The 12,854-nt window shown below is 44.2% G+C and overlaps 1 protein-coding gene across 16 annotated transcripts in view; it reads right to left on the reverse strand.

Moving 5' to 3' along the window:
- Positions 1-12,854, reverse strand: part of LOC134408147 (interferon-inducible GTPase 5-like) — a 55,995-nt gene that overhangs the window by 17,543 nt on the left and 25,598 nt on the right. For 5 of the 16 annotated variants that reach the window (XM_063140272.1, XM_063140271.1, XM_063140268.1 and 2 more), the window contains one exon: positions 12,239-12,471. In XM_063140272.1, the coding sequence (XP_062996342.1) occupies positions 12,239-12,377 (139 nt within the window). In that variant the 5' untranslated portion in view covers positions 12,378-12,471. Of the gene's footprint in view, positions 1-2,815; positions 3,077-6,010; positions 6,078-6,387; positions 6,504-6,692; positions 7,058-9,091; positions 10,376-12,051; positions 12,214-12,238; positions 12,472-12,854 lie in introns of those variants that run through there. The other 11 variants (XM_063140284.1, XM_063140283.1, XM_063140277.1 and 8 more) reach the window with 9 other exon arrangements.

Raw genomic sequence — 12,854 nt, forward strand, 5'->3', positions numbered from 1 at the left:
TTTATTGTGGATCACTTTGAGCTGGACTGGGGATTCAAAAAGACATTAACGGAGGCTTCCATCTTGTGGACAGCAATTCCATAGGAATAAGAATAAGAATAAGAATAAGGCCAGGATCTCTTCTCGATCCTCCAAGAGTGCAGGACATGGAATAACAGGCTCAAGTTAAAAGAAGCCAGATTCCAGCTGGAATCAGGAAAAACTTCCTGACTGTTAGAGCAGTGCGACAATGGAATCAGTTACCTAGGGAGGTGGTGGGCTCTCCCACACTAGAGGCCTTCAAGAGGCAGCTGGACAACCATCTGTCAGGGATGCTTTAGGGTGGATTCCTGCATTGAGGATGGGGTTGGACTCGATGGCCTTGTAGGCCCCTTCCAACTCTGCTATTCTATGATTCTAATCTTTTTCCTTATGCATTAGCCCTCTTTTGAGTGCCCAGATACAAAAGGGGGCAGGGCTCCTGCAGCTTTAACTGTTGCGATGAAAAGGGAATTCCACCAGGTGCTGCAGATGACACCTGCTGAAATTCCCTTTTCTATACAGCTGTTTGAGATAGAGGTGCTCTGTCTTCCTTTTCATTTGATCACCTTATAGAAACCCATCTATAATGGCAGAGACCGATGCTCTGAAATCCTGTAATTAAAGTATTCTGAGGACCATTTTCCAAGTTAAAGCCATGATATGATGGCTGATTTTAAATCTCTCTATGTGGTGGCTAATACCACATGGTGGAGCATTTGTCATGTTGCTCACCACTCAAGGGGTGACATTTTTTCACCAAACCATTCCAAACATTTCTTTTTGGATATTGGCAGTAATGTGTAGTGAGCTACTGCTTGTGATAGTAACATGCCATATGGAGAGATTTTTAAGGTGTCCTGTAACTGGCACTCATAACACATAAACCATACCTGAAGGAGCCTGGAGATACTGATTATTAGGTGCGCTCTCTGCCCCGGAATTATCTGGTAACCGCAAACATCCGCGGAGCAGTTGATCTTCCAGAGCGGAGATTGGCTGCTTCTAAACCCATCAAATAATTTCAGCATGGAGATGTACCCAATCAGAGCTTCTAGCATCTCCAAAATTATCCGAACATTTTGTGTGTGTGTGTGGTGTGTCTAAATGAAAACCTCCCAATAAGGAATGTGACCGTTTTGTGTGTGTGGTGTGTCTAATTGATGGGGTGGGGTATTTTTAATAATTGATATTGACATCTATGGCTAACCAATTAGGAATTGCTAGAGCACCCGCCCTCCCTGTTCTGTTCTCCTCCAATCACAGTGTTTGGAGGAGAGAATGCCAATTTGTTCTTGGCTTTTTGGTCAGAGAGATAGATAGATAGATTATGCTTGTACACACAGTGCAAAGTGAGATTAGGGAGTGTTTGTTTGCAAAGTGAGATTTAGAGAAAGAGACTGAGGCCGTAGCTAGACCTAAGGTTTATCTCAGGATCATCCAGGGTTCATTCCTGCCTGAGCACTGGATGCCCTGTGTGGCACTTAGATGAACAGGTTTGACCCCTGGACAATCCTGGGATAAACCTTAGGTCTAGCTACGGCCTGAGTGTGTGAGAGAGATCTACGAGTTCTTCTGTTGCGTTGTTTGCAAAGCGAGATGACTGTTTCTTTGCAGAGAGAGAAGGAGAGAGGGTTTTTTTGCTTAGTTAGTTTCATCTGTTCCACCCCCAGCATGTGCGCGCGCGTACAAAAATCTTAAGAAATCCTTTTTAGAAGCCCGCTCTTTCTTTCTTTCTTTCTTTCTTTCTTTCTTTCTTTCTTTCTTTCTTTCTTTCTTTCTTTCATTTCTATACCACCCAATAGCCGGAGCTCTCTGGGTGGTTTCTTTCACTTGTTCCTTCAAATATTCATTTAAGTCCATTCACGGCAGCTCTCTCTCTCTGTGTGTCTGTTCTTTAACTTAAAAATCAGGGAAAAAAGAAGCTGTTTCAGTTGAAATCCTTTTGGAAATATTGCTGCCTGTTCTGTTCAAGCTTTTCCCTCCATTATTATTATTATTATTATTATTATTATTATTATTATTATTATTATTATTTCTTCCCCTTAATGGTTTGACATGCTGTAGCTCTCCTTCCTCTAAGTTGAGCCTTCCTGGTAGCACTTGGCTTCAAAGTTATTAGGGTCTTCTTGTACTTGTATGTTTGTGTGTTTTAGGGTTGTGCCATGCACACTAGCAGTCCACAATTAGTAAAGTACACTTTGATAACATTCCATCATGAGGCGTGGGAAACACTGACTGATGCTGGTGGTTCTGGCCATGGGGGGAGAGCGGGGAGTGCAGCAGGGCTGGTTGGTTGCACATTTCTGCTCATAGAAGTCAGCCACAGTCTGAAAGTCTCATTTCTCAGAATAGGGGAAGCTCGGTTTTTGGCTTTCGGTTTCCATCTTGCACAAATCATTTCAAGAAATCTACTGGGAAGTTTAGTCAAATCACTAATCCTGCTAAGTTCTATCTTTGTGCTTAAAAACCACAAAGTGCCGTGTTTCTCAAAACCTCCTGCCTTCTTTGGAGAAAATAACGAGATCTGCTAAGTAATCTACAAAGCTTTTTTCAAGCAATAAACATCTCTTCCCACCTGAAGAGAGTCTAATCCCTAGGAGCTTTCCCCTAGGCAAAACTATGCAAACTAAGCGAGACAATTGTCCTTTCAAGAACAATGGAAAGCCTTTTCCCAAGACCCGTTAACTTCTAGTTGTGATGCAGCTTCTGATGGGACGCCAGCCAGGCTGACTTTCTCTTGCCTTCCTTTAGCTCCACCCATTTTAGTCGGCGGCCTACTCTAGGATTGGCTAACCTTTTCATGCTCTCTCCCTCGGAAGAATGTTGGCTTTCCACTGACTGTGTATTATTTGCCCTTGAGGAGATAAGCTCTGGAGAGGGTTCACTCCCAGCTGGTGAAGAGCCCGTGAGAGCTTCCTCCCCCACTGGTACGGGCTGGTCTGTGTCTGGTGCCGACTCCTCTCCTTCAGAGTCTGATTCCGATTGACCACCTGAAACACCTTCTTCCAACCCAGGGGGAGCAGGGCTAGGCATGACACAAAGCCTCTTGTGGCATCTGAAAGAATAATTATTTTATTATGGCTTAAGCAGGGCCATTGCTAGGCACTTAAAAATGTCAAACCCATGTGGCACAAATCTGCATAAAATCTGTGTGAGCAAATTTATATCCATATATGTAAATTTAAAAATAATTACTAGGATTTATTTAAATTTCACATGAGGCAAAGTCAGCTAATTAAATTGACATAAATAAAATAAATTCTTCAATTAATTTGCACTTTGACCCAGATCACCCTGAAGAAAGTCCCCCTCCTCAGTGCAATTGCCATGCAAAGGAAGATTTGGGGTGGGGGGTTGTTGCAGGGTGTGGGATGGGGGAGAGTTAACCCTTCCCTCCCTAGCTGCAATCCTTGAAAACTCAATGGCAAACTTCTTTGCATTGTCATCCATGGACAATCAGAGCTCTGCGAAGTAGTTCCGGAGCCCTGGGAAATAGTTTCAGGGCCAGGCTTTTGGGGCCAAGCCTAGCAGAGGTCCTGGGCGTAAGCTGTTGTAGACCAGTGTGTGATTGCTGTGAAAAAGGTGAACTCCATGTTAGGTATAATTAGGAAAGCATTCGAAAATAAAAGTGCCAAGACCATACTCCCCTTAAACAAATTGATGGTGCAACTGCACATGGAATACTTTGTAAATTTCTGGTCAACGTACCTAAAAACGTGATGCAACGAGACCAGCACTGCAGAGCTATTTTTGTAAAATAGACATGGCTGCAATTAAAGCCTCCAGATTTTCCGATAGCTTTCGGCTCATAAAACTAACCCATAGGGAAGAAAAATATCTGACAGAAATTACCCCCGCTGGCCTTCTCAAAGCTCTTACTAGCCTGCGATTCCAGACAATGCCATCCAACTTTAGAGAGGGGGAGATACAAAAACATCCCTAGAGAACAGCGTTTATGTATTTGTGGTGACCAAGCAGTAGAGGATACAGTTCATTATGTCCTATACTGTAAACTATACAACACCCCTAGGGATAAACACCTAGCGAGATTTCTGGCTTCAATTACTCATTATACAGATCTGGATAAATTTGGTTACCTATTCACAAACACAGCGAAATCCAACCTGCTAAACCTGGCTTGTTTTGCAGTGAAAGCGGCAAAAATTAGGAAAGCTTTAGTGTCCCCTGATGAAAACTAAGGCCGTAGCTAGACCTAAGGTTTATCCCAGGATCATCCCGGGATTGTCCCTGCCTGAGCGCTGGATGCCCTGTGTGGCACTTAGATGAACAGGTTTGACCCCAGGACAATCCTGGGATAAACCTTAGGTCTAGCTATGGCCATAGATTGCTGATAAAAAAAATCCCAGCACCATATATGGTGTTTTATATGTAACTATTTGAAGTTCAATACAATGCTGTGCCATAATATAATATTTGTATATCATGACTCTGATCTTGTATTTGGCTAAAACCCATGTTGGGTTGCCTTAATAATAAAATTCGAATAAAACCTAGTACCACCTAAAAACATTTTGGGGTGGGGAAGACCACATAGGGCCCCAGGGGACTGTAGGCAGAAGGGCACATATGTGGGTGGGACTGGTGGTGAGTGGGGCCAAGACATGCTTGCACTCATTCATACACAGTGTGTCTGTCCAAGTTAAAGCCTTGTCCTCCACAGGGATCCAACTCAGCAATTCTGGTACAGGGAAGATTGCTGCTTCTTTGCTATTAAGCCATGACCTTGTTCAAGATTGCTGGGGTGGAGAAAGATCTCAACCACACAACACCCACCCACCCCGGATGAAGTGGTCCTGATGAAGATTGCCGTTTCCCTGCTGCTAAAGCAGTGGACTGCCCAGATGATGGCTGATCATCTGGGCAGTGGGGAAAGATGGATATTTATTTATTTATTACATTTTTATACTGCCCAATAGCCGAAGCTCTCTGGGCGGTTCACATAGATATGGCTTCTGAGATTGCCCATATGCGTGATAGACCATAATGACCTCATCTTTCCAACCATGAGTTCTAGATAGAGGCTGTCCCAAGATCTTGGAAAGATGTAGCAGAGATAGGCTGATGCCAACTATCTTATTCAAGCAGCCGACATTGCTACAAGCCAATGAAATACCTTGATGAAGAATGACACTGTTTTCTTCTGGATCAACCTATCATTTGGCATCAGTCCCCTGAGCTCCACTGTTAGGTTGACATGGCAATAGTCCTTCAACATCTGACCCAGCTACTCCTCAACTGGCCCTTCCTTTCCCCCCGCTGCCCGAATTACATGCAACCGTGTCAGTCATTTTCTTCCCCACAACAGCAAAGTACACACAATGGGACAGGGAATAAGAAAAAGAAAAACAAAACCAGGAAAGGATGGACGATGCCAGCATTCTTATCTGATTGATCTTCTCCATTAGGGTTGGTATTTGACTCTACCACTGATAAAGAGACAAAGATTGGTACATCAGTGGGCTGAGGATAAGATGTAGGCTTCAACTTTCGTAGTGGATGCCAGGAAGAAGAACGTCGTCCTGAGGGATGGTGTGGCTTGTAGTAGCTGGGCCGAGATATGGCACCATGACCTAGATCATGGTCCATTTCAAGTTGAGCTTGCCCAGTTTCCTGCCCATCCACTTCTTCTTGCCCTCTAATCCCTGTCTCATACTCCATAGTTCCCACCAAGCCAGCAACAGGGGTACAGCAGACCACAGAAGCTCTAGACACTTCCAACTTCCTCTTGGGAAGTGGGACCTCTTCTGTGTTCTGCCTAATTCTGCCCAGAAAGCTCCTTCGGTGCCCCTTCCGAGTTTGTGTCTTGGGAAGTTTCTTATGCTGTCCTCTGCTAATTTCCAATTTGGATGACATGTCTGTATTTGTGTTCTGAGCCATGGCTATGCTCCAGCTCTGATAGATAGTGGTTGGCGCTATATTTTCTGCAAGACTATCCAGATGGTTTGCTATTCCTGAAAAGATGTGATACCTGTCTTTCGCGTGTCGCAGATGGGCTGTCATACGATTTTTTGCAGGAGTCGTGGAAGAGGATGTATCTGCAAGGAGATGTCAGATTTTGGTCAACCCCTTGAAACACTGCTAGTGGCTCCTATGTCAAAGGGGATGTGAATCCATTCTGGGTTTCAGTCTGAACCAGCCAGAACCCTAAAAGAGCTATCCAAAGTGCTAAACTCTATCCCCCAAATGGGCCCAGCTCCTTCGATAGCTCCTTTAGAGTCCTGATTGGTTCCAACTTAAATCTGGAATGAAATCACCACCACACTGACATTGGAGTCAACAGGCCCTGCTGGGAATTGTACAACAACATTTGGGGCTCCAATTCCCTTCAAACACTGGAGACTTTACCTCTTCCATTCCGGGCACTGGCCACTCCCAGGAGAACCAAGAGAAAGCAGAGAATAAGTGGAGACAGCATGCCGGTTAGACTTTCAATACACAAAACCCCAGCCAGAACCTGGTCCCTAAAATGTAAGAGGGGAAGGATTTATTCATTCATTATATATTTAAAAATTATGTCCCGTCTTTCTCTTGCTTTCTCACTTAAATACAATAATGTTCCAAAAGAGAATAGGGAGAAATAATAAATGATATAATAAAGGATGCAGTAGAGACATCAGATAAAACATGCACCTGATAAAACAAACACTTACCTAACCAAGAAGGGGGTTTGTCTTATGGCACTTAAGTTAAGAGAGAGCACCAACTGAGAGCAAAGAATTCCGCAATTTAGGTGCGGCCACAGAGAAGGCCCTTTCTCTTGTTCCATCAACCATGGCTCCATCATAGCTGAGACACAGAGACCTTCTCCATCAGGTCTTAGGGTGTGGGCACACTGGTAAAGAAGAATGTGATCTCTAAAATAGGGTGACCATATGGAAAGGAGGACAGGGCTCCTGTTTCTTTAACAGTTGCATGGAAAAGGGAATTTCAGCAGGTGTCATTTGTATGCATACAACACCTGGGAAATTCCCTCTTCATCACAACAGTTAAAGCTGCAGGAGCTATACTAGAGTAGCCAGATACAGAAGAGGACAGGGCTCCTGAAGCTTGAACTGTTGTGATGAAGAGGGAATTTCACCAGGTGCTGCATGCAGACAAATAACACCTGCTGAAACTCCCTTTCCTGTACCACTGTTAAAGATACAGAAGCCCTGTCCTCCTTTCCATATAGTCACTTTACTCTAAGGCAGTGGTTCCCAAAGTGGGCGGTACTGCCCCTTTGGGGGCGGTGGGATTGCATAGGGGGGCGTTAAGAGGCAAAGGGGCGGCAGGGGAGCGCTTGAGGTGGTCTTTTCCGAGAAGCACCTCTCCCGAAGGTCTTAAAACCCAGGGACATTTTTATGGGAGTTTGGTCCCAAGCCATACAGGGGAAGAATCCACACATGTATTAATACCGTTTAAGAAGAGGCCTTTTAACGGTGAATTGAAATGTTTCAAAAACACCAAAACGCTAATGAAGAGACATACCCTGCTTGGTGTGCCCCGCCATGCTGGCTGCAAAACAGGTGTTTGCTCTCTCTTTCCTCTCTCCTTCCCTCAGCAAGTATGCGGCAGGTGCTTCCTATTTAAAGGGGCCATGCGCAGGGGGCACTGGGCATGAGTTTGTGGAACCAAGGGGGCGGTTACCTTAAAAAGTTTGGGAAACACTGCTCTAAGGTATCTTTGACATAAGCCATTTAGACTTCTAAAGATCATCACCTGTACATCCCAGGCATTTAGCAGTATGTAATGAGCTTGGGTCTGTTTTTTAGGCTCATCATGTTTTTTTAAAAGTTGTTATAGTAGTTTTAAATGTATGTGTATATTGTATGTTTTTGTGGTTTTTAATTTTTGTATATTGTTTTAAAGTGTTTTTATCTTATGTAAACTGCCCAGAGAGCTTCAACTATGGGGCAGTATACAAATCATCATCATCATCATCTTCTGCATTATTCCTGGAAACAATTCAAATCCAAATGACTCATTTTAATAACATTCCCAATGGTACAAAATGGGCTGGGTGAGTGTGTTCCCCAAAACTTATTTTTCTATTTAAAGTTTTTGTTTTTTTAAAAAAAGTTGCTCTTCAGGGCTTTGCCCTCACAAAGTGACATGCAAGCAACATCAAGGGAAGAATCACACTTATAATAGCTACATTAGAAGCTGCTATGTAACACACACACACACACACACACACACACACACACCTCAGTTAATGGTAGCACTGAAGAGTAGAGCCTTCAAAGGTCATCTAAATATCTGTACAGTTGGGGCCAGGAGTGAGTCAATAGGAAGAGACTTCCACAGTTTTGGAGAAGTCCCTGAAAAGACCCTAAAACTCACCCTTCCCTAACCTGGTGCCCTCCAGATGTTTCGGACTTCAACTCCCATCAGCCCCAGCCAACATGACCAATGCTCAGCAATACTGGGAGTGGTACTCCAAAATATTTGCAGGGTATGAGATTGGGGAAAGGCTGCTCTAGCATATAAGAATTTTGATACTGACATTATGTCCATACCTTTTATTATTTTTAAAATATATATCAGCAATACAAGTTCTAGTTTTTATAAGTCTCTTTCAAAACTGAATTTTAACAGAGCTTCTGAATGTAACCATTTCAGGTTTGAATTTGAAATATCTGGCCCATTTCAAATTGGTATGAAATCCTATCCTATCACAGGCAGGTGCTTTCGGACTGATGGTTCCTCATGCTACCAGTGAAAAGACATTCTGTAGCTACTCCGTCTTTCCTTAACAGAGTATTTTGGGGAAAGAAAGAAAAAATAGAAAAGAAGAAGTGGTGGGAAAACATGTGTGGTTACAAATGGAAGACATCATCTGGACACACTCACATCATAACATTTTGTGAAAGAGGCAGGGCGATAGCACAATAAAAGCATTGTCTGGAAACATTGGCCCTCCTGATATTGCTGGACTACAACTCCCATTGTCCTTGTCCATTTTTTCCGTACTGGGAGTTGTAGTCTAGCAACATTTGGTGGGTCACTGGTCCTCCCCAACACCACCCCTGCAATAATCTTTGCTAACTGAATCGAAAGAATAGCTTACCAGGCACGTTCCTTGGAGAATGCCAGTGATTTTGATCTCTTGCGTCAGATAGGGATTAGGTTGTAGCCATCAATTCTGCCCCCTCTGTGCTCCATGTGTCCCAAATTTCATTTGCTAGTGGGAAAGGTTGATATGTTTCCCATGGAGATGAGAGCAAGGTGTGAAACAATTCCCTTTTAATATCGAAGAGCTGTTAACCAATTGGTGATCAAGGTCGTCCCAAAACTGCAATCAGGAAATGGGTCGTTCTTTAGCTCTGTTTCATCCAAGACGTAGCCTGACCTACTTTGTACATCGCTCACTGGCCTTCTTTATTTACAAAGGCATAGAAAGCCACACAACTTGGCTATTGAGTGTGTTTTGCTGTCAGATTAACTAGACAAAGGCTAGTGGCAGGGAAATAGCAAGAGTTCTCGGAATGTGAGACTCATCACGTCAATGGAGCTTTTAGAGGACCACTTCCTGGTGGATCGTGCCCATTGGCAACTGTTGTGTGTATGAAAAATAAATAGAGCTGGACAATTATGGTATTAATGCTAAAAAAAAAAGTAAATGAACCATAGGATGGAGAACGGAAGGAAAAATAGAAAATCATGGAACCTTTTGGAAATCAATAAATCAAATTTATTGTCATGATTTATTTTAGTCATTTATACTATTTATTAATTTATTGCATGTTTATACCGCCCAATAGTCGAATCTTTCTGGGTGGTTCAAAGAAACTTTCTCAAGGGGGCTTAATAATAAAATCAGAAATACGATAACAGAACAAAAATACTAAAACAACAGCACTAAAATTCTGAAAAAGTGACTGGGCATTTCTCCCTCTCTCCCCACATGGGCTACCCTCTCTGGTTGGAGCTACCCAGGAAATAGAAAGATGTGGAAGTGTAGGTGAATTAGGTTGACCTGCAGGTAGAGAAGTTGATTTTTTAAAAATGGTTCACCACTTTTTAAACAATTCTTAATTAAATAATAAAATATCAGTTTCCCCCCTTCCTGTAAAACACAAATACCATACTGCACCTTCCTGCAGGAAGGCTTCCCACTCTCCAGGTGGGGAGAGTCTTGGGAAATTTGTTTTTTAACGATAGTCTGGCTAAGCTAGGGTGACCATATGGAAAGGAGGTCAGGGCTCCTGTATCTTTAACAGTTGCATAGAAAAGGGAATTTCAGCCGGTGTCACTTGTAGGCATGCAGCACCTGGTGAGATTCCCTCTTCATCACAACAGTTAAAGCTGCAGGAGCTCTGCCTAGCATGACCAGATACAAAAGAGGGCAGGGCTCCTGCAGTTTTAACTAGGGGTGTGCACGGACCCCCCGCTCCGCTTCACTTGCAGATCCGCCATTTTTCGGATCGGGCCGCTCCGCCCCGCCCCCGCTCCGCCCACTTCTGCTCCGCTCCGCCCGGAGCTCCGGATCCGGATCCGGAGCTCCGTTTCCCCCCCCATAGGCTTGCATTGAAAGCTAAAAAATTATACAACTTTTTTTCTGTTCAAGTTAGAAACCTCATGTTTGGCACCATGACACCTCATGGGGATATACACACGCACGCCAAGTTTCAAAGCAATCCCATCATCCCCTGATTTTTGGCGAATTTTTGAAAATCGGGCACCCCACACACAACATCCCTGCGAGGTGTGTTAAAAAACACGGGGAAAAGCCCGTTCAGATGAAGAAAGAGAAGTTTCCCAGAATCCCAAGTTACCTGTTTTGCCTATGCCCTCCTCCAACTTTGGGATCATCATGACCGGGAGCTGACTCTGCCCCTCAGCCCTTTGAAAAAGGTATTTTTCCCGCCGATTTTTTAAAAAATTCTAGCCCGCGACCCGTACGATGCAGAAAGTTGAGAGTGGTCTCAAAATGACCCCCATCCACGACTCTCTGTGCACAAGAATTTTCAGAATGATAGCTTAAACCCCCCCCCCAGTTATCCCCGATTCTTTCCCTCAATGCAATCCTATGGGCGAAAAGCCGAAAACGCAGTTTGAGCCGCGCGGTTGACCCGATTTTCACAAAAATATAGCCCGCGACCCGTACGATGCAGAAAGTTGAGAGTGGTCTCAAAATGACCCCCATCCACGACTCTCTGTGCACAAGAATTTTCAGAATGATAGCTTAAACCCCCCCCCAGTTATCCCCGATTCTTTCCCTCAATGCAATCCTATGGGCGAAAAGCCGAAAACGCAGTTTGAGCCGCGCGGTTGACCCGATTTTCACAAAAATATAGCCCGCGACCCGTACGATGCAGAAAGTTGAGAGTGGTCTCAAAATGACCCCCATCCACGACTCTCTGTGCACAAGAATTTTCAGAATGATAGCTTAAAACCCCCCCCCAGTTATCCCCGATTCTTTCCCTCAATGCAATCCTATGGGCGAAAAGCCGAAAACGCCGTTTGAGCCGCGCGGTTGACCCGATTTTCACAAAAATATAGCCCGCGACCCGTACGATGCAGAAAGTTGAGAGTGGTCTCAAAATGACCCCCATCCACGACTCTCTGTGCACAAGAATTTTCAGAATGATAGCTTAAACCCCCCCCCAGTTATCCCCGATTCTTTCCCTCAATGCAATCCTATGGGCGAAAAGCCGAAAACGCCGTTTGAGCCGCGCGGTTGACCCGATTTTCACAAAAATATAGCCCGTGACCCGTACGATGCAGAGAGGTGAGAGTGGTCTCAAAATGACCCCCATCCACGACTCTCTGTGCACAAGAATTTTCAGAATGATAGCTTCAAAAACAACGTAGTTATGCGCGATTATTTGCCGCAATGCAATCCTATGGCGAAATGTTTTCAAGATGGCGACCGGAGTGCTCCGCCTGAACTCGGAGCTCCGAAAAATGGCCGCTTCTCTTCGCCTTGCTTCTAGGGGGTCCGCGGTCCGCTCCTACTCCGCCTCTGGGTAAGGCGGAGCAGGCCAATCCGCTACTGCTTCTACGCTCCTAATCGGAGCGGAGCACATCCCTAGTTTTAACTGCTAGGATTCTCAGCAATTTTGGTGCTACGACCAGGTCCTGCTATTCTGAAGACGCGTCCATGGTCTGGCGAAGAAAAATTAAGCTTGTATCAACATATATGAGCAGATCAGACAGAAGGTCACTTTCTGGAAGAAGTGACCCTCTAGATAATAGTTTGCAATTTGCTTACCTAAATATCCCACATGAAGTGATAAAAGGACCAGGAGGATCCCCAGAGCCGTGCTGGAGAGCTGAGGGGTCAGCCCCGTGGAGCTGTAGAAGTTAGGGTGACCATATGAAAAGGACGACACTATCTGTAACAGTTGCATAGCGAATGGAATTTCGGCAGGTGTCACTTGGATGCATGCAGGACCTGGTGAAATCCCCTCTTCATCACAAAAGTTCAAGCTGCAGGAGCCTTGCCTAGCATGACCAGATACAAAAGAGGGCATTTAATGATATGTTATGGGGCATTTATGTCTGCTGTTTTAGAACAGAAAAATGATTATTTGTTTTTAGCTGTTTACATTGTTTTATACTATGTTAAAAAAAATTGAGGCTATTTTTATTACGCTGTGTTTTCTTGGTCATGCTAGCCCCTCACTTGCCTGCATGTTTCAAAAAGTTGTTTTTCTTCAACTCCTCACTCCCCTGTCCCTATTGCATGCCACCCAAGACCTTGATGGGTAAAGGGCAGAAGAGGACGCAGACACTTTCTCTTTCAGGACGGAGTTATTTTCTGTGTTTGGAAATATATGTGATCGGTAAAGGTCAGAACACGAAGTGTATACTTTCCCTTTCAGTAT

The sequence above is a fragment of the Elgaria multicarinata genome, chromosome 13, assembly GCF_023053635.1.
Source record: "Elgaria multicarinata webbii isolate HBS135686 ecotype San Diego chromosome 13, rElgMul1.1.pri, whole genome shotgun sequence".
NCBI classification, from domain to species: Eukaryota; Metazoa; Chordata; class Lepidosauria; order Squamata; family Anguidae; genus Elgaria; species Elgaria multicarinata.